This window comes from Tursiops truncatus, chromosome 1 (genome assembly GCF_011762595.2).
Source record: "Tursiops truncatus isolate mTurTru1 chromosome 1, mTurTru1.mat.Y, whole genome shotgun sequence".
Classification (NCBI taxonomy): domain Eukaryota; kingdom Metazoa; phylum Chordata; class Mammalia; order Artiodactyla; family Delphinidae; genus Tursiops; species Tursiops truncatus.
In genome coordinates this window covers 101,887,527-101,912,150 of record NC_047034.1, presented here as the reverse complement: position 1 = coordinate 101,912,150, position 24,624 = coordinate 101,887,527, and the positions used below count along the sequence as shown (strand labels likewise).

The 24,624-nt window shown below is 35.1% G+C and overlaps 1 protein-coding gene across 5 annotated transcripts in view; it reads left to right on the top strand.

The window, feature by feature from the left end:
• FNBP1L (formin binding protein 1 like) overlaps positions 1 to 24,624 on the top strand; it is a 120,455-nt gene that overhangs the window by 64,343 nt on the left and 31,488 nt on the right. For 3 of the 5 annotated variants that reach the window (XM_073810984.1, XM_073810965.1, XM_019919802.3), the window contains exons 2-5: positions 4,088 to 4,203; positions 19,288 to 19,341; positions 20,623 to 20,770; positions 21,562 to 21,624. In XM_073810984.1, the coding sequence (XP_073667085.1) occupies positions 4,088 to 4,203; positions 19,288 to 19,341; positions 20,623 to 20,770; positions 21,562 to 21,624 (381 nt within the window). Of the gene's footprint in view, positions 1 to 4,087; positions 4,204 to 6,194; positions 6,328 to 19,287; positions 19,342 to 20,622; positions 20,771 to 21,561; positions 21,625 to 24,624 lie in introns of those variants that run through there. The other 2 variants (XM_073810975.1, XM_073810977.1) reach the window with 2 other exon arrangements.

Below are 24,624 nucleotides of genomic sequence, written 5' to 3'. Positions count from 1 at the left end.
TCTTTTGGTCTTTTTCATCAATAGTTGCTCTGTAAATAGTTGTAATTTTGGTGTGCCCTTGGGAGGAGGTGAGCTCAGGGCCTTCCTACTCTGGCACCTTGGCCACCCTGACCTCTGCTCTTTTTTTAAAAGTGATGCTTAAAATCATGTGATAACCAGTGAAGACTGTACTAAATTTCCTTGAATTTATTGACAAATATTTTTCATTGTAGTAAAATATAGGTAACATTACGTTTACCGTTTCAAGCGTACAGTTTGTTGGCTTTAAGTATACTCCCAGTGTTGTGCAGTCATCACCACCATCTGTCTCCAGAACTTTTTTCATCTTCCCAAATGGAAACTACCCATTAAACAGTAACTCCCCATTCTTCCCTGCCCTTAGCCCCTGGGAACCAACCACCTTCTACTTTCTGTCTATATGCATTTGACTGCTTTAGGTACTTCACATAAATGAGGTCATTCAGTAGTTGTCCTTTTGTGTCTAGATTATTTCACTTAGCATAATATCTTCAAGATTCATCCATTTTGTAGTATGTGTCAGAATATCCTTTTAAGGCTGAGTAATATTCCATTGTACGTATACACTACATTTTGTTTATCCGTTCATCTGTTGATGGACATGTGGTTTCCAACTTTTGCTTATTATGAATAATGCTGCAGTAAACCTGACTGACTGGAATCCTCTTGAAATTTCAGAGTTAATGGTAAAAGACAGCATGCTGGGAATTCCCTCGTGTCCAGTGATTAGGACTCTGCACTTTCACTCCCAGGGCCCAGGTTCAGTGCCTGGTCGGGGAACTAAGATCCCGTAACATCGTGGTGTGGGAAAAAAAAAAAAGCATGCTATTAAAAATGTCCTTACTTTTCCTTTTGTGGTAAAAATGGTGATATGTGTAAAACAACATGGTGACTAACTAATGATCTCAACAAATACTGTTTGTTGAGTAAAGAAATATATTTTAAGAAAAATTATATGCTGAAAATTTGCTATACAGTTTATTATAGTACACATATTTCTAATATCTCAGCTTACAACGTTTGCTAGATTCTGTTTTGATAATGAATTATATTTTGAAGTACTGTTTTTGTGAACCACTAAAGGAAAGATGTGTTGAAGATTTATTCTCAAAAGGAAGTGACTTGAACAGTGTTTTATGAAAAAACCATGTAATAACCACTGATAAAGCAGTGCATTAATAATTTCCTTTAAAAAGGAAATTGGGATATGGTTGCAATTTATTCACTTCATCATTTATAGGTAAGCAAAGGAAATTAACGTGAGAAGTCCACAGAATATTACAGCATATTTTTATTATGGTTAATTTTATAAAAATAATACCTTTGAAATATAGTAGACTTTTTACAGTATTTCCAAATGAAATGGTGAGGGACTATTGAAAAACTTTGTTTCACACAGGTTTGCTGTTCATCTCCTGTTGTTTCTAATTTGTTGATGTTTAATAAGTGGCTGTTAGTAATATGCTTTCCTAGCAGGTACTTTTGAGAAAATCTGGTTTTTCAAGATAAAAGGGAAACTTTAGTAGTGAATGTATAGTTACTTTTCCAAAGAAACTTGAGCTATGGAAAAAGAATTTTGATGATGAATGTTTGGAAATGCATTCATCATTGTAGAATTTTGTTGCTAAAAATGATGTCACCTGCAACTACTGTATCTGCACACTTAAAACATTAAAAGAAATTTATTGCTTGTTTTAAAGTCAGTGTGAACCAAGGGTGTGTGTGTGTGTGTGTGTGTGTGTGTGTGTGTGTGAGAGAGAGAGAGAGAGAGAGAGAGAGAGAGAGAGAGAGAGGAATTGATTTATAAGTAATTGGGTCACATGATTTTGGAGGCTTGACAAGTCCAAACTCTGCAAGGTAGGCCCAGGGAAGAGTTGCAGTTCTAGCCCAAAGACAGTCTGTTGGCAGCCTACTGGCAGCATTTTTCTTGAAGGAGGTAGATCAGTTTTTGTTCTAGTAAGTCCTTTAACTGATTGAATGAGGCCCACCCACATTATGAAGGGTAATGTGCTTTACATATTCCAAATTAAGCAATTTAAATATTATCTCATTCCAAAACACCTTCACAGAAACATCTGATAATATTTGACCAAATATCTGGGCAGTGTGGCCCAGCCAAATTGACACATAAAATCATATTACAGTCAGTTTCAGCAGAGTTTAAAACTTCACTGAAATTATTGTTAAAATATAAAGATGCAGTGTTTTCTGATTAAGCCAAATTTTTGCATAAAAAGGAATTGGAAGGTATAGTCAACAGTGGACTTTTTCCATTTAGACCTTTTAATCTTATATCTTTGTGAGGTGTCATTTGTTTCCCCAGCTGTGACAACCACTAAATCTAAATGTTCCAGTTTAGAACCAAGGCTTTCAGATTGCTTTGCCATTAAGTATTAAACCAAGATTTTAGAAGTAATGAAGCATGCTGAATTCATTGCTCTCACTAAAATTGTTAATATTTTAAAAAGTTATGGCCCCAGGGCTTTTGTTTGTTTGTTAAATAAGTTTCAAAAAGCTATTTAAAATGATGTTTATTTCATTTTCATTCCTTTTTAAAATTTCTATTTTTGTGGATTTCATAATAACATAATAGAATAGTATATATATAATTTATAGACAAATATACATATAGGGGTATTTGTTCAGAATTTTTACTGATTAGGGTATATAATAAAAATTTTTGGAGATTTCATCTAGAAGATAAAGGAAGTTTAATATAAAATTTGATGAAGAGGATGATGGGAAGAAGCCTTTGAAGCATTTTGGAAAATGAAGGATGATTGTTTCAGCTTTAGACTATTCTTTTTCTGGAATGTTTTGTTGTTGTTGTTGAGCGTTTTTCAATTTGAAATAGAATTCCAATTTATAATGGGAAATATTACTAATACACCAATTAAGTTTACTGAGCAGTGCATTCTCTTGCTGTTTTCAAATCTACTTTGGTAGCCAAATAATAATGAAAAAGATGCATGAAAGAATAGAATTAGAGTAGTAATACCAAACTATGATAGCTAGATGAATTCTATCTCTGTTTAGATAGACTTTACCTTTATGGGTAGAATTTTATAATGATTTAAGGTAGGGAAAGAGATAAAAGGCAAAGATTTTGAGATGATTCATTTGTAAATAGCACATGTGATTAAGCCATGGATGATTTGGAAAAATAAAACAACTAGAGATATAGAAAGGGATGATATCTGAATATTTTGCCAGAATTACAGATTTTTGATATGGGAGATGTAGAGAGCACCAAGTTATTAGCCAATATGGAGATTATTCTTGAAGAATAGGAAATGGTGGTTTTTCAGGTAGAAGGGGATATCTTTTGAAGGCAAAGAGCCTTTCAGGACAGTGATTTTTATGTGTTAGTATCATGTTTACTGCACTGTATAACACTTTATGACATCAGTATAATCCTACTGAGGTACGTGATGGGACTCCCATTTTAAGATGGAAAGAGTATAAAGAGCCTTGGTAACTTGCCCAAGGTCAAAATATATGGTAAACATGCAGAGCCCAGAATCTGAACCCAAGTTTATTTGATTCTGTTCAAATTATTCTTCACTGAGAGCCTGCTGTGGTGCCAGGCATAGTGCTTGTGCCTTAGGAGTTCAGAGTAGAATAATACATGGCTTCTGCTCTCAATATAGTATTGCAAGTGAACAGACAGTAATTTATAGGGAACCTTGGGGAGTTAGAGAAAGACCACTTAGCCCAGTCTGAGATTTTTAGGGCCATTTTCTGTAGGACATAGTGCCTCATTTTCTGTAGGACATAATGCCTGAACTGAATCTCAAAGGAGGAATAAAGAGTTAATTGAAAGGAGATGATCTGTGGAGAGTGTTGCAGCCAGGGGGAACCACATGTGTAAAGATACTCAGGCATAAAAATAGCATGATCTATGCTGAAGAACCTATTTCTGTCTAGGCCTTAAAGGATGGGATTGGTGGGGACCAGCAGAAGAGCCTAAGTTTCTCTTTTCATACCTCATCGCCTGGACAGAAGCTGGTTAAGATATTTGTGAATAAAATTTTAGACTTTTCAGTGTGATTTTACCTTCCTTTTCTAGGATCAGTTCGACAGCTTAGACAAGCATACACAATGGGGAATTGACTTCTTGGAAAGATACGCCAAATTTGTTAAAGAGAGGATAGAAATTGAACAGAACTATGCAAAACAATTGAGGTAAGTTACATTTTTTTTTTCAGTTCTCAGAAATGAAATTACATGTTTAAATAGTTGGATGTTAGATAAATGTGATATACCAGAGGTTAAATTCTGTGTTTGTCATCAGAGTTAGATTGAATTAGCTAACTGGTTTGTTTTAATGACTAACTTAATTAAATCATTGCCTAGTATCAGAAGGAATATTGGCTAGCTAGATCATGAGTAGCTTTCATTCCAGAAAGATACTTAAAGTCATAAAATCAGGAAGCAATATTCCAGGAAAAAGAAATACCTGGGTATTCTGTGCTTTACAGTTTTATTCCCCTGTAACCTTTTGCTTTAGTAATCTTTGCAAAACGTTGAAGAGTTCTCCAGTTTCTCATTTCTTTAGAGTTTCGAACACTTAGAAAGTGAGTGTGATGAGCTGAGTTTCTGTCAAAAACTAGATATATAGGGACTTCCTGGTGGCACAGTGGTTAAGAATCCGCCTGCCAGTGCAGGGGACACTGGTTCGATCCCTGGTCCGGGAAGATCCCACATGCTGTGGAGCAACTAAGCCCGTGCACCAAAACTACTGAGCCTGTGCTCTAGAGCTCGCGAGCCACAACTGCTGATGAGCCTGTGCTCTAGCACTCGCGAGCCACAACTGCTGATGCCTATGTACCTAGAGCCTGTGCTCTGCAACAAAAGAAGCCACCGCAATGAGAAGCCCGTGAACCACAACGAAGAGTAGCCCCCGCTCTCCGCAACTAGAGAAAAATCCACACACAGCAATGAAGACCCAACGCGGCCATAAATAAAGAGATAGATAGATAGATATTACTGATGAAAGTGATTTTGGAATATGTGTTAGGAGATAAAAGTTTTAAAGGGAAAATTTTAATCTCAAATGGAATTTGTCTTAAGATTTTGTTTAAGCAGAAAATCGTCGTGAGACCACAACCTGACAAGTAGTTTTGCTGCAACGTATTCAATAAAAATGGTGTTTGAAGCTTGAAGACTAGACAACAATATAAGGTTCTAGCTGTAGGGGTTAGGATTCTTTATATTGCGTAGTAACAGAAAAATACAACCCACAAGGCACACATGAGTGAAAAGTCTGTAGACATATTTTGACTAATGGGTCAAATGTGTCTAGGCGCCATTTCTTGGCTCTGCTTCCCCTTGTTGCTTTTATCCTCAGATTTCATTCAGTACCATCCTTTTTACCCCCATAGCTCTAGATTTCGTATCTTCGTACCCCCAGATCCTGGGGAAGAATGATGGTCTTCTCTTTTGTGCATTTGGGGGAGAAGAGAGGGAAGGAAAGGGGGAAAGAAGAAAGTGAAAGGGAGAGGAAGAAGATGGAAGGAGAGCAGAGTACAAGTGTGTATCAACTTCTTTTCTCCAGAAATCCCAGCAAAAGTCTCCTTTTGTCTTGCTGGCCCTGGTTAGATTATATGCTTATCCTGAACAATTCACCGAAATGAGAATATTAGATTGATTTTTAGCTAATGGTTGGGGGAGGGATAGGTGCCCAAAAGAAATTTAAGGTAGTGGATCACAGAAGGAAGGGGGATATTTGAGTGATAAACCACATATGTCCACCATTTATAGCAGTTTATGCAAGGAGCTGACTGGGTGTAGGGATGCAATAGACTAGTATGATGAATAGGTTACTTATGTTTATAATGATATACATACTACTAATATGACATCTTTTGAAATAGTAGCATCATGCTGATTTCATGATCCATTTGCTTCCTATGTTTTTTTTAAACCAAGGAATTTCTGTATGAAAATATAAACAGGGAACCTAGTATATTAATAATAATTGTGATGATATTTTACCTGTCCAAAAGTTTTGACTTGGGAACTTTACCGTTCAGGAATCTGGAAGCGTTAAGGACCTCTGAAAAGTTAAAATAACAATAAAAAAATGTATTCATGTGTAAACAATGAAAAATTTCCCTCATTTACTTTATAATTTGATCTCAACTCTAGCACATTAAAGTTTTCTGGTTTCTAAGTATTCCAATAGAAGTGAAGAAAGAAAATGCTACAGACAGTACAGTGATGTTATGGCAGTGTGAAGTGCCAAATAATAAAGAAAAGATTAAAAGATTGAAAACAACAGATGAAAAAATTGTTTCCAGACTAAAGGTACCTGTCAGTAAGGCAATCATGAAAAATACTGTGGAATATGCAATTTGAAAAAGTCAGGTGTAGCAGCATATTTAAAAGGCTACTCAGTCTGTCAGTGTAGAAAGCAAGTTGCAGAACTGAATGTACAGCAAGACCTCCTTGCTTACTTGAGCTTGAGTATATAGCTATGTGTAAAATTTGTATGTATTCTGAAGAGGTCTAAAAGGGTACACCCCAAATTGTTTTACACTGGTTACCTCTGAGGAATGAGAGTGGGGGGATGAGAAGGGAAGGAACTTACACTTTTTACTTGTATTTTTTAATTATTGAAGTCTTTTCAACAATTGTGTAATCTTAAGCAAAGAAGATGGTATATTTCAAAAGAATCCTATCACAAATTATAGAATAAAAATTGGTAATTTATAAGGTAAACCTTCAGCATTCTGCAATGTTTAATTGTCCAAAATAACTTGGGCCTCAAGAGTTTCAGGATGGCCAAGGTTTTACCGGAGTAACAGGACTGTAATCAAATGGCACACTTGTTTGCCTTTCTGTTTTGTGACTGATAATAACGGTTATAATTTTCACTTAACTTGCAAAAAGAGATTTTAACACCACTTCTTTGAAGCAGGAGTGGCTAGAACCCACAATTCCATGATATGAAAATATAATTTTATAGTGAGAAAGTAGGTTTTGTCATGTACAGACGCTCAGGTTAAGTGATGTGCATCTTTCTTCTGTCCCAGCAGACTAAAGAAATTTAGTACATGTTCATCCTAACAGTGGCTCTCACTTGCAGTGATTCTCAGCAAGAGCAGGATTATTGGAAGGTGTTGAGGAATTCCAATAAGGAAAAGTTGGGAGGAGGCTTGTATAACTTGAAAACCATCTACTCCCTTCCCTTTCTCTACATTGAGATTTGCTGCTTTGGATGAATGCTTAGTAAATGACTGGATTATCAGCTACTCTTTATAGTATCTGTTTTGTCCAAAGGGAAGAAGTGTACCTTGTTTATTTCTTCTTTAATGGGAAAAATTCTTTTGGTTGACTCCCTCCTGTTTTTGCTACTGCAGAGGACAGTTTCTTTTCATAGTGAGGCAGCTCTTTTGTCTCCTGAAAAACAACTATATTCAACTATATTAAACATTTACATTTCAAATATATTACAGGATTAAATTTTGCAATATATTTTTTGTAAATATATATTTTTTATTTGCATAAATTTAATTTGCAGTATAATTTTGGCACTCCTAGTTTATTCTCTGTCTTCTGTTTTGATGGCTTTGGTTTAATTTTATTTTAGTTTGGTATTGCTTCATTTTTGGTAGTGGTTTGAGGACAGGAATAAAAAAAAATAAAGCATCTAATCATGTTTGGAGACATAGTTATAAACAGTTGAGCCCATTGACAGATGAATGGATAAAGAAGATGTGTGTGTGTGTGTGTGTGTGTGTGTGTGTGTGTATATATATATATATATATATATATATAATGGAATATTACTCAGCCATAAAAAGGAACGAAATTGGGTCATTTGTAGAGACACGGCTGGATCTAGAGACTCATACAGAGTGAAGTAATTCAGAAAGAGAAAAACAAATACCGTATATAAATGCATATATGTGGAACCTAGAAAAATGGTACAGATGAACCGGTTTGCAGGGCAGAAATAGAGACACAGATGTAGAGAACAAACGTATGGACACCAAGGGGGGAAAGTGGCAGGGGGTGGTGCTGGTGGTGTGTTGAATTGGGAGATTGGCATTGACATGTATACACTAATATGTATAAAATGGATAACTAATAAGAACCTGCTGTATAAAAAACAAAAAACAATTGAACCATGTCCATTATCCATGGATAATAAGTGGGACTAATGGTCCATGTCCATTATCCATTATCCATGGATAATAAGTGGGACTTTGAATCACTTGGTAGAATGTTTTTTGTTTGTGGACATAAAAAACTGAAATCAGTCATTCTTCTGATAAATTTATAATATTGTATTTGTATGACAGAGATTGACTAAATTTTCTTAAGTGAAAAAAGAAGCTCTATATACATAATAGTATGTACCATTTTTTTCTAGTAAAAATAATTACAGCATTAAATTCTATCATAGAGATTGCTGCATGAAATTATATTCCCCTACTTCCACCCCAGATCATTCCTTTTTGGCTCAATCGTGACAGCGTGGTACTGGGAGAGAAATAGATTGGACAATGGGAAGCCTAAAACTTACTCTTACCTTAACCAGAACAGAAATCTCTCCAAATTTCTTGGATCTTATTTTTATTTCTGTACCTTGCCAACCCTGGCAACATAGCTGGTACCTCTAGAGCTGAGTGAATGTAAGTTGAATGCATAAATAATTGAATGACCTGTGTTTCACTTTAGTTTAGAAATTAGGATCTCTAACTATATGGTGAACCTTTGACCGTGTACTGCTTTCTATCCATACTAGAGTTTATGTCATATACATCAATGTGAAGAGATTGCTCTACTAAGAGCTATCCCAAATATTTAGAATAGGCTTAGATATAGAATAATGCAAATAAAACCAGTTTCTATTTTCTATTTAGTCTTTATTTTCTCATGTCTCTTTATCAGAATTTTCTATTCCTATCCCACTGTTTAGTCTCCGAAGAACCTAGGGAGCTCATCTTTGTACTGACTTGTGGAAAGTAGAGATTACTTTTATTCTTTGGTTGGCCATTGTTTAACTTGTGACTCTTTGGTCTCCCCTGAGTTTTTGATCAAACTGCTTAATGTAGTAAACCCTAAGACTGGCATCTGGATACAAGCAGGAGCAACTATTCCCTATATTAATTTTCTTCATAGAATGGATCTTGTGGGAACTCTTTCATTCTTGTCAGTCTCTGGTAGTTCCTGAGCCTGCCTGGTACATATCTAGGTGCCTGTATCCAGATGACTTACTGGCTAAATAGTTTTTGCCTCTTAATTCTAGAAAATAGTCTCCCTAATAAAAGATAAACTCCACAAAGGAAAAAGATTCTTGTTTGTTCTGTGCAGTGCTTATTCCTAACTTCTAGAATAGTCTCTGGCACAGAACAAGCACTTTTTGGTATTTACTTAACACTTAACATAGCATTTAATGTGCCAGCACTATTCTCAGTGCTTTTACACATCTTATAATTTATTTCATTTTCATAAAAACCCAATGAGATGTTGGTATTACTTTATACATTAAGAAACTGAGTTACAGAGAGGTGAAGAAAGAGCTAGCTGGCTCAAATCTGGCTGCAGAGTCTGAGTACTTGGTGCTGCCTCTCAGCATAGGGAGAATGACTAATTCTCATTGAAGAGGATATTTTTCTATCACCAGTACCTAGTGCCATTGAGACATCTTTGGGTTTCTAAGGTATTTTACTAGGGACAATAATAAATTATCTAAAAACTACATAACATACTCTTTCCAACTAACACATCTGTTTATAATGTAACAATTAATTATAAACAATTAAATTATAGAAATTTAATTAAATATAAATTAAATTATGTACTTCATAAATTTAGGGCTAGTTGTATCTTTTTCCATAAAGATAAGAACAGGTTAAAATAAAAGGTTAACATTTTAGAAGTCCTTCCTTTTAAGAAAATGTACTTGTCATTAAGGAAGTTTAAAAATTTAATTATGAGAATTTAAGATAAATGCTTTTTACTTTTATTATTCCTATAACCTATTATAAATTGGAGCTAGGGATAGCATAATGTTAGTTCTCTCTGCTTCTTTGCCTGTAATATTCTCCTTAACTCTATTAGCTATTTTCTTTTGGTGGTTTATCAGAGGAGAGGAAATAGCATGACAATTGGAGAACCTTTTTTTTAATGTAATATAAGTGTATTTTCTTGATATGTTTGATTTGGACTTCATATACTTATCATTACAATATTTTAGCTGTTTGGTTTTTTTGTTTTTCATTTGTTTTTTTAAATTTTTAAAAAATTTATTTTTGTTTTCAGTTTTCTAGCTGTTTGTTTTTCGATCATTGGCATTTTTCTGCTCCTATCCTTGTACTTTTTGTGTGCCGTGGAGCTCTAATGTTATCTCAGTTCATTCTGTTATACCTAAAAGATGCCCCCAACCCTCAACTTAATTATCCACCAGACTACTAACCTACATTTGCAGCAATAGGGTTGTTTGTTATTTTCAGTTTATGTAGGATGCAATCTCATTTAATCTTCACAAGAGTTTGTTGATCTTTGTTGTCCTATTTCTAAGACCTGTAGAGTACTTGCCCTGTAGTCAGCATACAGCAGTAAACTTTTGTGGAATGATTCAATCAATGAACTCTACTGCTTTACTAGTCAAGAAATTCAAGCTCATCACCTTAACAAGAATCATGAAGCCTATTCCTGATTTTTATATTAAACTGTTTTCCTTAAAAAATGAAGCAGAACCTAACAAGTAAAACATAAAGGTCTTAAGAAAGAAAATAAGTTCAACCCAGTTATGGTAAACATTTTGATAGTGAGCTTTCCAGTGAAAAGGATTTAAAGATCTTGTTTAAACAACTATAAAGAAATAAGAAGGTTGTCAATGATGTTGGCTATATAGATCACTTAATCTCTTAGCTCTTTCATAATGCCTTTAATAGTTTTATTTCTGAGTTATTTGTTTAGCCATTTGAATTGTGTAGGAGTGTCTGAAATGAGACAAAATGTTTTCGTCATCCTCTAGGTTTAAAATATAGGCAAATCAGATAGATTAAGCTGCTGACTTGAAGCTAGGACTGTGTTATATAGTTCTGCTTTAAGAATCTAATATTTAGAAGGAAAACAGAAGTTATCAACTTGCAGAACAAAATTTCTCCGAAAAGTATAATACTTAAGTCTGTGCCAATCTGCTCCTTCCTCAGTCTAAATTGAGCAATAAAATAATTTTCCTCTTTTCTGTCTTGAACATGCCTGAAAATATTCTTCTGGAAGATTTGCAGGTTGATTAGAGATCACATTGTTATGCCTATCACATCCTAAATAGCAATGAATTGTTGAATATATTCTTTGGGTATAGACTATGAAGCTGATACCATAAATGTATAGTCCCCTTCACATTTTAGATACTGTGTATCCTTGACAGGCTAAAGATCAAGCAAAATTAGGAACTGGCATTTTTAAGAAATGAAATACTTTGTTTACCTTCACATCCATTGAAGCTTGTTTGGTTTTTCTTCTAGGTCTTTCAGGCATAAATACTTAAGTCCTCTTATTTCTTCTTGTTATTGGTCTATTTCGCCATTTACCACCAGTAGAGGTATAATGAGAATGAAGCATGTCCCTTAAAAAAACAAATGCAGTATTCAGAATTTGTCTAATACTACTTGTAGTAATCACTTTTTTACATTCAATTTTTAAAAATTGTGGTAAAATGTACCTAACGTGAAATTTACTCTCTTAATCATTTTTAAGTGTGTATTTCAGCTCTATCTCAAGCTGAAATATAAATATGTATATTAAGTATATTCGTACTGCTCTGTGACCAATTCCTAGAACTTACTCATCTTGAACAACTGAAACTCTGCCTATCAAACAACTCCCCATTTTCTCCTTCCCCTAGGCTCTGGCAATTCTATTAATACTTTCTGTGTCTGTGAAATTGACTACTCTAGGTACTGCATAAGTGAAATCATACAGTATTTTTTTTTTGACTGGTTTATTTTACTTAACATAATGTTGTAAGGGTTTATCCATGTTGGGAAATGTATCAGAATTTCCTTCCTTTTTAAGGTTGAATATTATTCCATTGTACAGATAATACCACACTTTGTTTATCCATTCATCTGTTGATGAACATTTGGGGTTCTTCCACCTTTTCCATATTGTGAGTAATGATTTTATGAACATGGTGTCCAAATATCTGAGTCCCTGCTTTCAATTCTTTGGCTATATACCTACAAGAGGAATTGCTAGATCTTATGGTAATTCTATGTTTAATTTTTTTGAGGACTACCATACTATTTTCTGCAGTGGCTGATCTATTTTGCATCCCTACCAGCAATGCACAAGGGTTCTAATTTCTCCACATCCTTGCCAACGCTTAATATTTTCTGGGTGTTTTCTTTGTTTCTTTTTTCTTGACAGTAGCCATTCCGATGGGTGTAAGAAATCTCATTGTGGCTCTGATTTGCACTTCCCTAATGATTTGTGACACTGAGTATTTTTTCATATGCTTGGCTGGCCGTTTGTATATCTTTGGAGAAATGCTATTCAAATTCTTTGCCGATTTTTTAAATTGGATTGTTTGTTTTTTTATTATTGCGTTTTAGGTGTTCTCTATACAGTCTGGATTGTAACCTCTTATCCGATATATGACTTGCAGATCCTTTCTGCCATTCCACAGTTGCCTTTTCACTCTGTTGATCATGACCTTTGATGCACAAAGTTTTAAATTTTGATGTTTGGTTTATGTATTTTTTCATTTGTTGTCTGTGCTTTTGGTGTCATATCCAAGAAATCATTGCCAAATCCAATGTTGTAAAACTTTTCCCTATGTTTTCTTCTAAGAGTTTTATAGTTTTAGCTCTTACGTTTAGATCTTTGACCCATTTTGAGTTAATGTTTTTATATGGTTGTAAGGTAGGGGTACAGCTTCATTCTTTTGTATGTGGATATCTTTTACATTCAGTTTTCTACTATAAGGAAAGATTTGTGTCTGTAAGTGTTGGAAACCCCAGTGAGCTACTTTGTTTAATGGTAAATTTACTGAGAAGAGATATTTATTGATTTATTTATTGATATCTTTTATTAATTTGATTTTTTTAAATTGATTTTTTAACTTGAGCTCAAGAAGAGGTTGAACAGTTCAGCTGCTGGAAGTCCTGGGATGCAGCTAGGTCACAGGGGAAAAAAAAGTCAGGATCTGAAACACAGCCAGAGACCTTTGTTGTCTTCCTCCCTCCATTACTCCCTCCTTCCCTCCTCCCCACCCCCCCCCCCCGCCCCCCCTCTCCCGCTCCTTTTTGGGCTTCTTTTTATGTGTTGGCTTCATTCTTTCAGTGCAGACTGGCCTTTTTTCTCCACATGGCAGGAAATATACTCACCAACATTCAGTTTTATGTCTCAGAGATTCAGCTCTTGTACTGATCTCAAAGCTGTATCAGGTACAAACACTTAAAAATTCCAGTAAGAGAACTCTTTGGCCCAGCCAGATTCAGTTTTCTATCTCTGGATCACTTAGCTGAGGCCCACAAATAGGGCCGTTTGTCTTAATCTGGTAATTCCTAAGCATGTTAACCGTTAGATATAGGGACAGCAATTAAGAAAAGGGATACTAGTCAGTCTCAGATATCTAATACTACCCTTCTGCCATAGTATGATTTGTGTCCCATTTTACAAATAAATATGGTATTGATCACCTGTTAAACAGTAATTAGAGCTCAGAGCCTCTCAAATGTTGAAAGATTGAAAACGTATAGAGGTGATTTTCTGCTTAAAACTTTTTGAGGTATCTTGTACCTCATCATTTAACTGTAAAATGTAGTTTAAATAAAAATGAATTAAAGTTTTGAGAAATTATTTGGAATACTTTATAATTTTCACTAAAACTCATATAAACCTGACAAAACTAGAATGGGTAAAAAATATTAAAATCAGCAATTTAAATATAAATTAAGTAGTATGATATATTTAATATCACATATACAATTAGGATATATAGAGAATACTATAATATTTGGAGAAACCCATTACATTTAGAAGCCTTCTCAGGCTACTGAAGGAAGAGTGTTAATTCCTCTGTATTCATGGTGCATGATCCTAAGGTTCTTAGAAAACATGGATGAAACACACACACATCAAAACAAAGTATTAGCTTATCTATGACATCCATTATAATTTCTATAATATGTATTGTATCTGTATAAAACTTGGTTTTAATTAATTCCTGATTCATAACATGCTATTCAAAACATGTCTTACATATAAAAACTGCTATCATAATTGGTTACTTGGAGAATCTCTGGACTTAGAAGAGAGGAAAATTTCAAAAACAGTAGCCTAGGGAAACTGACACTAAGGGCAGATTTCTTTTTCTTTTTTTTTTTAATATTTATTTTATATTGGAGTATAGTTTGATTAACAATGTTGTATTAGCTTCAGATGTACAGCAAAGTGATTCCGTTATACATATACATGTATCTATTCTTTTTCAAATTCTTTTTCTATTTAGGTTATTACAGAGTACTGAGCTGAGACAATAGGTCCTTGTTGGATATTTATTTTCAATACAGCAGTGTGTACATGTCAATCCCAAACTCCCAGTCTATCCCTCCCCCTCACCTTTCCCCTCCCCCGCCCCAGATAACTATAGATAACTATAAGTTTGTTCTTTAAGTCTGTGAGTCTGTTTCTGTTTTGTAAATAAGTTCATTTGTATCTTTTTTGTAGATTCTGCATATAAGCAATATAATATGATATTTGTCTTTCTCTGTCTGATTTACTTCACTTAGTATGATAATCTCCAGGTCCATCCATGTTGCTGCAACTGGCGTTATTTCATTCATTTTAATGGCTGAGTAGTATTCCGTTGTATATGTGTACCAAATCTTCTTTATCCACTAATCTGTCAATGGATATTTAGATTGCTTCCATGTCTTGGCTATTGTAAACAGTGCTGCAATTGAACACTGGGGTGCATGTATCCTTTCGAACCATGTTTTTCTCCGGTATATGCCCAGGAGTGGGATTGCTGGATCATATGGTAGCTCTATTTTTAGTTTCTTAAGGAACCTCCACACTGTTCTCAGTAGTGGCTGTACCAGTTACATTCCCACCAACAGTGTAGGAGGGTTCTAAGGGCAGATTTCTTCTTCTTTTTTTTAACATCTTTATTGGAGTATAACTGCTTTACAATGGTGTGTTAGTTTCTGCTTTATAACAAAGTGAATCAGGTATACATATACATATATTACCATATCTCCTCCCTCTTGCGTCTCCCTCCCACCCTCCCTATCCCATCCCTCTAGGTGGTCACAAAGCACTGAGCTGATCTCCCTGTGCTATGCGGCTGCTTCCCACTAGCTATCTATTTTACATTTGGTAGTGTATATATGTCCCTGCCACTCTCTCACTTCATCCCAGCTTACCCTTCCCCCTCCCCGTGTCCTCAAGTCCATTCTCTACGTCTGCATCTTTATTCCTGTCCTGCCCCTAGGTTCTTCAGAACCTTTTTTTTTTTTTTTAGATTCCATGTATATGTGTTTAGCATACGGTATTTGTTTTTCTCTTTCTGACTTCACTCTGTATGACAGACTCTAGGTCCATCCACCTCACTACAAATAACTCAATTTTGTTTCTTTTTATGGCTGAGTAATATTCCATTGTATATATGTGTCACATCTTTATCTGTCGATGGACACTTAGGTTGCTTCCATGTCCTGGCTGTTGTAAATAGAGCTGCAGTGAACATTGTGGTACATGACTCTTTGTGAATTATGGTTTTCTCAGGGTACATGCCCAGTAATGGGATTACTGGGTCGTATGGTAGTTCTATTTTTAGTTTTTTAAGGAACCTCCATACTGTTCTCCGTAGTGGCTGTATCAATTTACATTCCCACCAGCAGTGCAAGAGGGTTCTAAGGGCAGATTTCTTGAGAGAGATGAATTGCCTAAAATATTTTTAGTTTAGGAGGAACCTGCCTGTTTTACAGTTACATATTTAAGACAAGCCAGAGATTTATTTGACCTAATAAGCATATTATGTTAAAAATTCAAAGCAAGGATTTGTGGGACTTAGTAACCAGTCACACCTTGGTGTGTATTTTTGCCGACTTCAGACTGTTTTCTTAGAAGGCCCAACTGAGATCAGCTGCTTTGAGGGGATAAATTCTTTGGGTATGCTTTTATCATTAATTTGTTTTTAAATTAAAAAACAGTATATGATCCCTGTAACACATTTAAACTTTAGTCACTTCCCAGCCCCTCTCCCTAGAAATGAGTACTATTAATAATTTGTTGTGTCTTCTTCTAGGGCATTTGTTTTCCTAGAATAGAAGTTTAGATTTAGTGGAATACAAGAACATTTTGGACCATGCTGTAGTTTTTCTAGTGGCAGGGTAGGCTTGGATGGAGTCTTAGTGGTTTGTATATGGTTTCTGAGGGCTTTATTGGGGCTTGGGAAGAGCTTCCCATAGATGGGTGACTTTACATAAGAGAGGCAAGACAAATTTTAAAAAATTGCTGAGGATTAACTGTGCATGCTCAAAAGGTAAAAGTAATATTACTTTCTTCTTCCCCTTCCCTCTTGTGGTATTTGTGCTCTTCCTCCCAGAAGCTAGAGTTCAAATTAGTGTTGTTTATGCTGTGTTTAAGCTGTGAGTACGTTAAGACTTTTGTGTTAATATCTGTGGTAGTAGTCATAATTCTTTCAAGTGTCAGAAGCCCAAGTCATATTGGTTTAAGCAAAGAAAGGAATTTATGGCTTATTTGACTGAAAAGTTTAGGGATCTGGGTACTCAGAAAAGTAAGAATTTCTCTCTTTTTCTCTTGGTTTTGTTGTCCTTTCTGTTGATTTAATACCCAAGTAGGCTCTTTACACGTGGGGCCTCCAGGATTGTGTCCTATCAACTTAGCTTCAGCATAAAGAGAACATGTTGATGAACAACAAGGACCTATTGTACAGCACAGGGAACTCTGTAATAACCTAAATGGGATAACCTAAATGGGAAAAGAATTTGAAAAAGAATAGATATATTTATATGTATAACTGAATTACTTTGCTGTACACCTGAAACTAACACAACATTGTTAATCAACTATACTCCAATATAAAATAAAAATTAAAAAAAAAGAAAAAAACATATCTTACCAAGAATTTCAACAGAAATTTTAGCATTGACTTTGGCCTGGATTAATGGGCCTGGATCAAATAAGTGTTTCTGGACTGTTATATGTGACCAACCCACCACAATTACGTAGACGTGACAATAGAGGAGCTGTAGTTTAGGTTATGCTAGGCTGTACTAGAATAATAACTCCCAAATCTCAGGGACTTTACGCAGCAAAAGCTTATTTCTTGCTCATGCAAAGTCAGCCACAAGGCTAGGTGATAACTCTAGTAGTCCATGTGGTAACTCAAGAATCCATACTGTTTTCACCTTGATCTTAACATGAAGCCTCCACAGTTGCTTCATCAGGGAATGAAGAAGCCCAGACGTTTATGCATGAACTATAATGCTTTAGCTTGGTACTTAACACAGAGCTAACAGCCCATTATATACAGAATTAGGCACATGGTTCTGCCTAACTGCAAGTGTGCTGGAAAATGTGTGAAATAATAGGGATCTTTATTTCTTTATTTTTTTTTGCGGTACGTGGGCCTCTCACCGCTGCGGCCTCTCCCGTTGCGGAGCACAGGCTCCGGACGCGCAGGCCCAGCGGCCACGGCCCACGGGCCCAGCCACTCCGCGGCATGTGGGACCCTCCCGGACCAGGGCATGAACCCGTGTCCCCTGCATCGGCAGGCGGACCCCCAACCACTGCACCACCAGGGAAGCCCAATAGGGTTCTTTGATGAGCAGAAATATGTCTGCTACAAACTGTTACAGAATAAAAAAGTGTAGTGAGTGATGCAGGTAGGCATAGACAACAAATGTCAATTATAGCCTATAACTCTAAACAATGCTTAAAATGTTGATATACAAAATTATGTTCAGAATTTGAAACTACTTGCTCTTTGGAATGTTCTTCGCCCAAGTTTGACTTGTTTTTATTTAAAGTAATTCAGGGACTCATGGTTGAAAATCACTGACTTTAAAAGTAATTTCCAGCATGCAACCCATTTATAGGTTGGAGACTGTGGTTATAACCATAATAAGTTAATCAGTTACCTCATAATTGCTGATTTCCATAGATATTATAGTTTAAACCAGTACATCTCAAATTATTTGTGATGATGGACTAGTTTCTTTTAAAGTTTCTAGTGATGCTTTTATAAAATACAATAAAAATTTAATGCTAGAAAAAAATGACATAAAAGGAGACATGAAATACAGGCCCTACTTTTTTTTACTGTTAGATTCAACATTTATAAAACTACTCTCAACTTCTGTACTTAGCTTGTTGTGGGATAGGTAATGAGGAGTCTGGACCTTTACTGGTCCATGGATCATATTTTCAGGAGCGTGGTATAAAGGACTGTGGTTAATGCTTTGCAAATATTGTCTACTTTAATTCTCATAACCTTATGGGTTAGAGGTACTGTGTATCACCATTTATAGAAAACTGGGCACAAAGAGTGTGAGTAAATTGCCCAAGGTCACACAGAAGCCACACAAAACCCACGTAGTCCAGTTTGACTCCAGAGTCCATGTGCTTGTCTGCCCCTGATTTTGCAAAGATGAAATGAGGTAGCATTCTAGTCCGAGACTGTCAAGAATGGACATAGATACAGGCAGAGAAAGTTACAATTGGAATTAATTCATTTGCCTAAAGAAAGAGAAGGTTAAGGATCACATAGTGATTTTCATATAAAAGTAGAGTTACAGAGGATACTGACGAACTATTCTTTTATCCTGTAGTGGGTCCGCATCTGTTTACATTTTACCTTAGTTAGTATTATAATCCCTGATTTACAAAAGAAAATAATGATAGTATTTCCTTGAAATACGTGTCTTTCTGCCATAACTCAGTTTCATATACTGAGTACTTTGTTTCATATACTGAGTACTTTGTTTTTTTTATTCTTCCTCTTAATTCTTTTTAGTTTGATAGCATAATCAACCAAATTGTTACTATTACACTCGTATAAACATAGAAATAACATTTCTTTCTACAGGAATCAGTATTTTAAGGAGAAAATGTAAGTAATGATTGTCTATTATGATGGTAATAGGCAATCATGTTGCTGTCTTAATTTTTTTACATCATTAAATTCTTGATATAATGAAATTGGAAACTTTCAGAGTATTTGAATTTCAACAACAGTATTTTAGTAAATTTTAAAAAATCTTCTTCCTATAGAAATCTGGTTAAGAAGTACTGTCCCAAACGTTCCACCAAAGATGAAGAGCCAAGGTAAATTATATACCTATTTACGGTTGCATATTAAAGTTTAAAAGAAGACCTATATTTTTGTTATTTAGTAAAATAAATATTATGCCATTAGCTTTTTATAAAGATTTTTAAAAGTTTATTTTAATAAAAAATCATAATGTTTATGAAAGAGGAAACTACTGTTTTTTCTTATGAGGTTGCATACTTCAGGGGGCTTGATAATAGCTTTTTAGAATAGTTGAAGTGTGATTTCTAAGTAATAGGTGGACTGGGACTCCACTTGAATGATGTAGTCTCCAGAAGAAAAGGGTATTTTTTCCATACTTTATTTTGTAGCTGTCAGCTTGTTAGATTCTTGCTTTTACTTTTACAGGTAGTAAAACAATTTGGCTGGTTGGTTTAAAGGATTAATGAAAAGGAATAAGGTTTTCAGGGTAATTTTGGAACTCTGAATAAAAGGTTTGCCTATGAGCAAACCTTTGCCTGTGAGCTTTTTGGCATTCTTAAACAGGGGGATACATGGATAGTTGTAAAATGCAGAAACAAAAGGAGACTAGACTTAAAACAACTTTGTGTGTAATTGTCAGTTGTTAGAGGATTCTCAGGTTTAGTGTTAATGGAGTCCTAGCTGAGCTGTCCACCTTCAGCTTATGTAAGAGTGTTCCGGCAGTGTATTCAAGTAGATCTATACATTTTAATACAGTGATTCTCTTTGTTTCTCTCCTTCCCTCCACACACATTCTTTTTACCCTTATTTTTGCCCCTTCTTACCCCTCTGTGGTGCCAACCATAGCGGCACTTCAATTGCATTCAGGATGTGGGCAGGCATACAGGCAGCTGTATCCAGAGCTGATAGCAAAATTGTTCTGTAGATCACCCATCGAGATGCATTTGAGTGGTATAATTGGCAGGTTCTGTCCTCTAGAGAAAGCATATCATCTCTGTAATAGGTTCAGCTGCCAAGCCTAGGAATCCAACCAAGTTCATTCCCAAGCTCAGGGCAGTTAATTGGCAACGTAAGAGATTCCAGTATGCTAAAAGAGCCTGCAGGTAGTATTCTTATTATTTTTTGACCCCAAATATCCTTTTATTTATAAATTAAGACTGCCCGAAGATATATAAACATGTACAACTTGAGCTTAAGCAGGATTCTTTTCATACAAAGTTAATTTAGAGCTAGTAGCTGAGATTTAGGTTGAATATGTTAAAATTTGTTAAGTATCAGGCTCAATCTATACCTCACAAAAACATTTATAATGAAAGTAAAAATAAATTTCACCATTTTTAATATGTTTTTGTCAGGTTTACTTCGTGTATAGCCTTTTTTAACATCCTTAACGAGTTAAATGACTATGCAGGACAGCGAGAAGTAGTAGCAGAAGAAATGGCGCACAGAGTTTATGGTGAATTAATGAGATATGCTCATGATCTGAAAACTGAAAGAAAAATGGTAATTCTTGTCATTTTTATACAGTTATAATAGTATATGAAATATTTTCACAGAAATGAAGTAATTACTTTGCTTTTTAAAATAATGTATAGTCATACAGCATAAACTGGTTTTCTATTTCTCTAAATTTCTTCTAGCTAAAATTATCTCAAGACATTCTTGCTAATTTGTGATCCTTTTGGATTTAAGACTGAGGTTTGCTAAATTCAGCCAGTGGGACAAATCTAGTTTACTGCCTGTTTTTGTTTCCTAGTTACCATGAGCTAAGAATGGTTTTTACATTTTTAGATAGTTGAAAATGAAAAAAAGAATATTTTATGACATGTGAAAATTATATGAAATTCAAATTTTAGTGACCATAAAGTTTTATTGGAACAGGCGCACACTCATTCACTTATATATTGTGTGTGGCTGCTTTTGCATAATATTAGCAGAGTTGAATATTTGTAACAGAGACAGAGACCGTGTGGTTTGCAAAGCCTAAAATGTTTATTTGACCCTTTATAGAAAACTTTGTCAACCCCTATTTAGATAATCATGTATTTTCCAAGAGACATCTTTAATCTGTCTTAAAGATTATATTTAAAATATTTAAGTAATAGTCTATAAAATGCATTTTAGAGAATTTTTGCCTTACTAATAATCTATTCCTAAGTCTTGATAAAGTTTACAGAATTAGTACCTTGAAAAAAAATTAAGTGAAAAGCCTTTTGGGGATTTTAGGCTTTAATTGGTATTGTAATTTAAAAATTTGTTTTGTTTGTTTTTTTGGTTGTTGTTATGATCTTCAGCATCTTCAAGAGGGACGAAAAGCCCAGCAATACCTTGACATGTGCTGGAAACAGATGGATAATGTGAGTTATAGTGTTTTCATGTTTAACATAAAATTTTGTAGCATTTAGCTCTAAATGCTCTTATGCTTCATATCTATTTGAGTTTAATATTTCTCAATGTAGTATTATTTGTAATTTGACGTTGGTGTAAGTAGAGAATATGAGACCATTTTGTCTGTTTTCCTTTTTTCTACATGGTTCTGTACTTGTACCAATTCTATAATCTTCAGATAATTGTAAACATTTAGGAAGATTCTTTTTGACTTTGCCATTGTTACTATAAAATATTGATAGAGGATAGAAGTAATAAGGAAATATTGATACATCCTAGAAGACCATGTGACTGAGACTAAGAGAAACTAGATTCTAGTTCTGCCTTTTCCTTAGCACCTGATTTTTTCTTGACTTCAGTTTTAGCAAATGAAAAATGAAGACAGTGAACTAGATTATATGAAATGTTTCTTCCAGTTCAGTGATTCTATAATTGAGTGTTTCTAGTACTGGGCTGCTGGTCATAGACTATCGTACTGTAGGAAATAAAGTACTTTATAGGGCAAAATTATAAAAGCGTAATAATTATTTACTTTAAAAACTTTCCAAAGGTACTTATTAATGTGGTTTTTCTTAAATATCCTGGCATACAGTCATTTGAAAACCAAGATGTTTACATGGAACATTTTATCTTCTTTACTTAAAACGTTATGCCAAATGATGTGCTGTCATATAAGGTTAATATTCTTTCTTGAACCCTCATGTTAGCAAGCAGTTTACTCTTTCCCTGCATACTTTTATGATGGACACTGTATTCCTTGAAAATTATGCTGAAGGGAGTTTTTCATGTTAATCAATTTAGCTTGTGGTTGTTGGAAAAAGGACAAGTCTGAGATTTAAAAAAAAAGTATGCATATATGTGTACAGCTTTCAGCTTTTTTTCTTTTCTTTTTTAAAGGCACGGATTAAAAGCTTAGATTAAATTTCTACTATATAACTGTCACTGATGTAAGATTCTAATCACCAGTACTGATTGAAAATTCTTAGGTATATTAATAGTCTCTTTTCATTTTTGTTTTGATTTTCTTTCTAATTGGTTTCAGAAAGACTTCTAGGGAGTGTTTACATTTATTAAATTTTAAATTGCCTTAACTAGCATCCTTAGTATCTGCCACCCAATGAATGTGTATGTATGTGTGTCTTTCATTTGCACAAAATAACAGACTCCTACACTCATGAGTTATTGGTCCCTTTAAAAACTGGAGTTGACACAAATCATTCCTGTTGATATGTGCTGATTTACCTTTAGAACAATTGTTAGTTATTAAGCAAAAGTCATAAGGGTCATAAAAAACAAGCATCAAAAAATGTAGGAGAGATTTCTTTAAAGCGTTAACAATATTGTGAAATAAAGGTGAGTTCAGCTCAACTCATGTTTATTGAAGGCATCTGTAACATGTATTGAGTCTGGTGCAAAAGCAAATATGATATGGTCTTGTTTTTGTGGAGCCTGCAGTCTAGTAAGAAAGAGACACAAATATAATTTCTGTGTAATATGTGGAAATATGTGCAGGATGCCTTTTATAGTCCCATGTCTTCATGTCTAATCAAGAAAACGAAATTGTAAAATTCCTAACATGTTTGCAATAATTGAGAGGATATTTAAAGAACTAGGAGAGAAAGCTTGAATTAGTGACAGAGTATTGAACATTGAGAAAAAAAAAATTTAAAGACAGTTATTAACCCAGGATAAACAAAATAGGCCCCACTGACATTTAAGTTGAGGGCAGAAGACAGTAGCCTGTGAAGAAGATTTTGAAGGAATGGTCAGAGATTGAGAAGATTGAAGCATCAGAAATGGCAGGTCTATCAGGTGGTTCCAAGTAACAGATCATAGGAGTTTATAAGAACAAAGCTCGGAAACAGGTCAGTTCTAGAGTTGGTCAGTAGCTCAGTGATGTCACCAAGGCTGCTTTTTCTATCTGTCCACGTTGCTGTCTTGTCCATGGCCTTTTCCCTCAGGCTTGTCCCTTTATGGTCAACAGTTGATTTAAGCAGCCAAGCACCACATCCTCATTCAGCTGCATGCAGAAGCAGGAGAGAGGAAGCATTTCTCTTCTGTTTCCTCTTACCAGGGAAGGAAAGCTTTCCCAGAAAACCCCAGCAGAATTCTTCATGGGTGCCTTTGACAGGATTAGATTACTTGACCATGCCCCAGCTGTGGGAAGGCTGGTAAAGCAAGTTATCAGCTCTTTTCAGCCTCCGTACAGGGAGGTGGGCTCTTCTGAGAAAGAATAGGGGAGTAGATGTGGCTGTTGATTAGTCTGCGACACAAAGGATGAAGAAAGGAGAATCTTTTCTGGAGTGTATCCCTGTATTGTATAATGATATAATATCTTTCAGGGAAGGAGTATTTTTAATATTACTGTACTCATGATTCTTTTGCTGTTGCAAGGAAATTAGTAGGTAGATTTTTTTTCACAAACAATAGGACACTTAATATAAAAGTATTGTTGTGGGCTTCCCTGGTGGCACAGCGGTTGAGAGGCCGCCTGCTGATGCAGGGGACACGGGTTCGTGCCCCGGTCTGGGAAGATCCCACATGCCGCGGAGCGGCTGGGCCCGTGAGCCATGGCCGCTGAGCCTGCGCGTCCGGAGTCTGTGCTCCACAACGGGAGAGGCCACAGCAGTGAGAGGCCAGTGTACCGCAAAAAAAAAAAAGTATTGTTGTGTATGAGTTGCCTCAAATTATACCAAAATTAGTAGCTATAGCTGTTCAATTTGAAAACACAGCTCTGAACTGAGTTTCAGAGAATTAGCTGTGGAAATTTAATTTTAATCTTCACAGGAAAGTGACATTCTGTATATTATGTATATTCAGATATATTTATGCTTTGAATAAATTTTATGTATCTCATTTGATATCTCATACTAATAAAAATAGTAAGTACATTTAAAATTTTTACCCTGGAAACTAAGGGTAAACTAAAAGCCAGAGCAATAGTTATGTGAGCTGATACAGTGGCATTT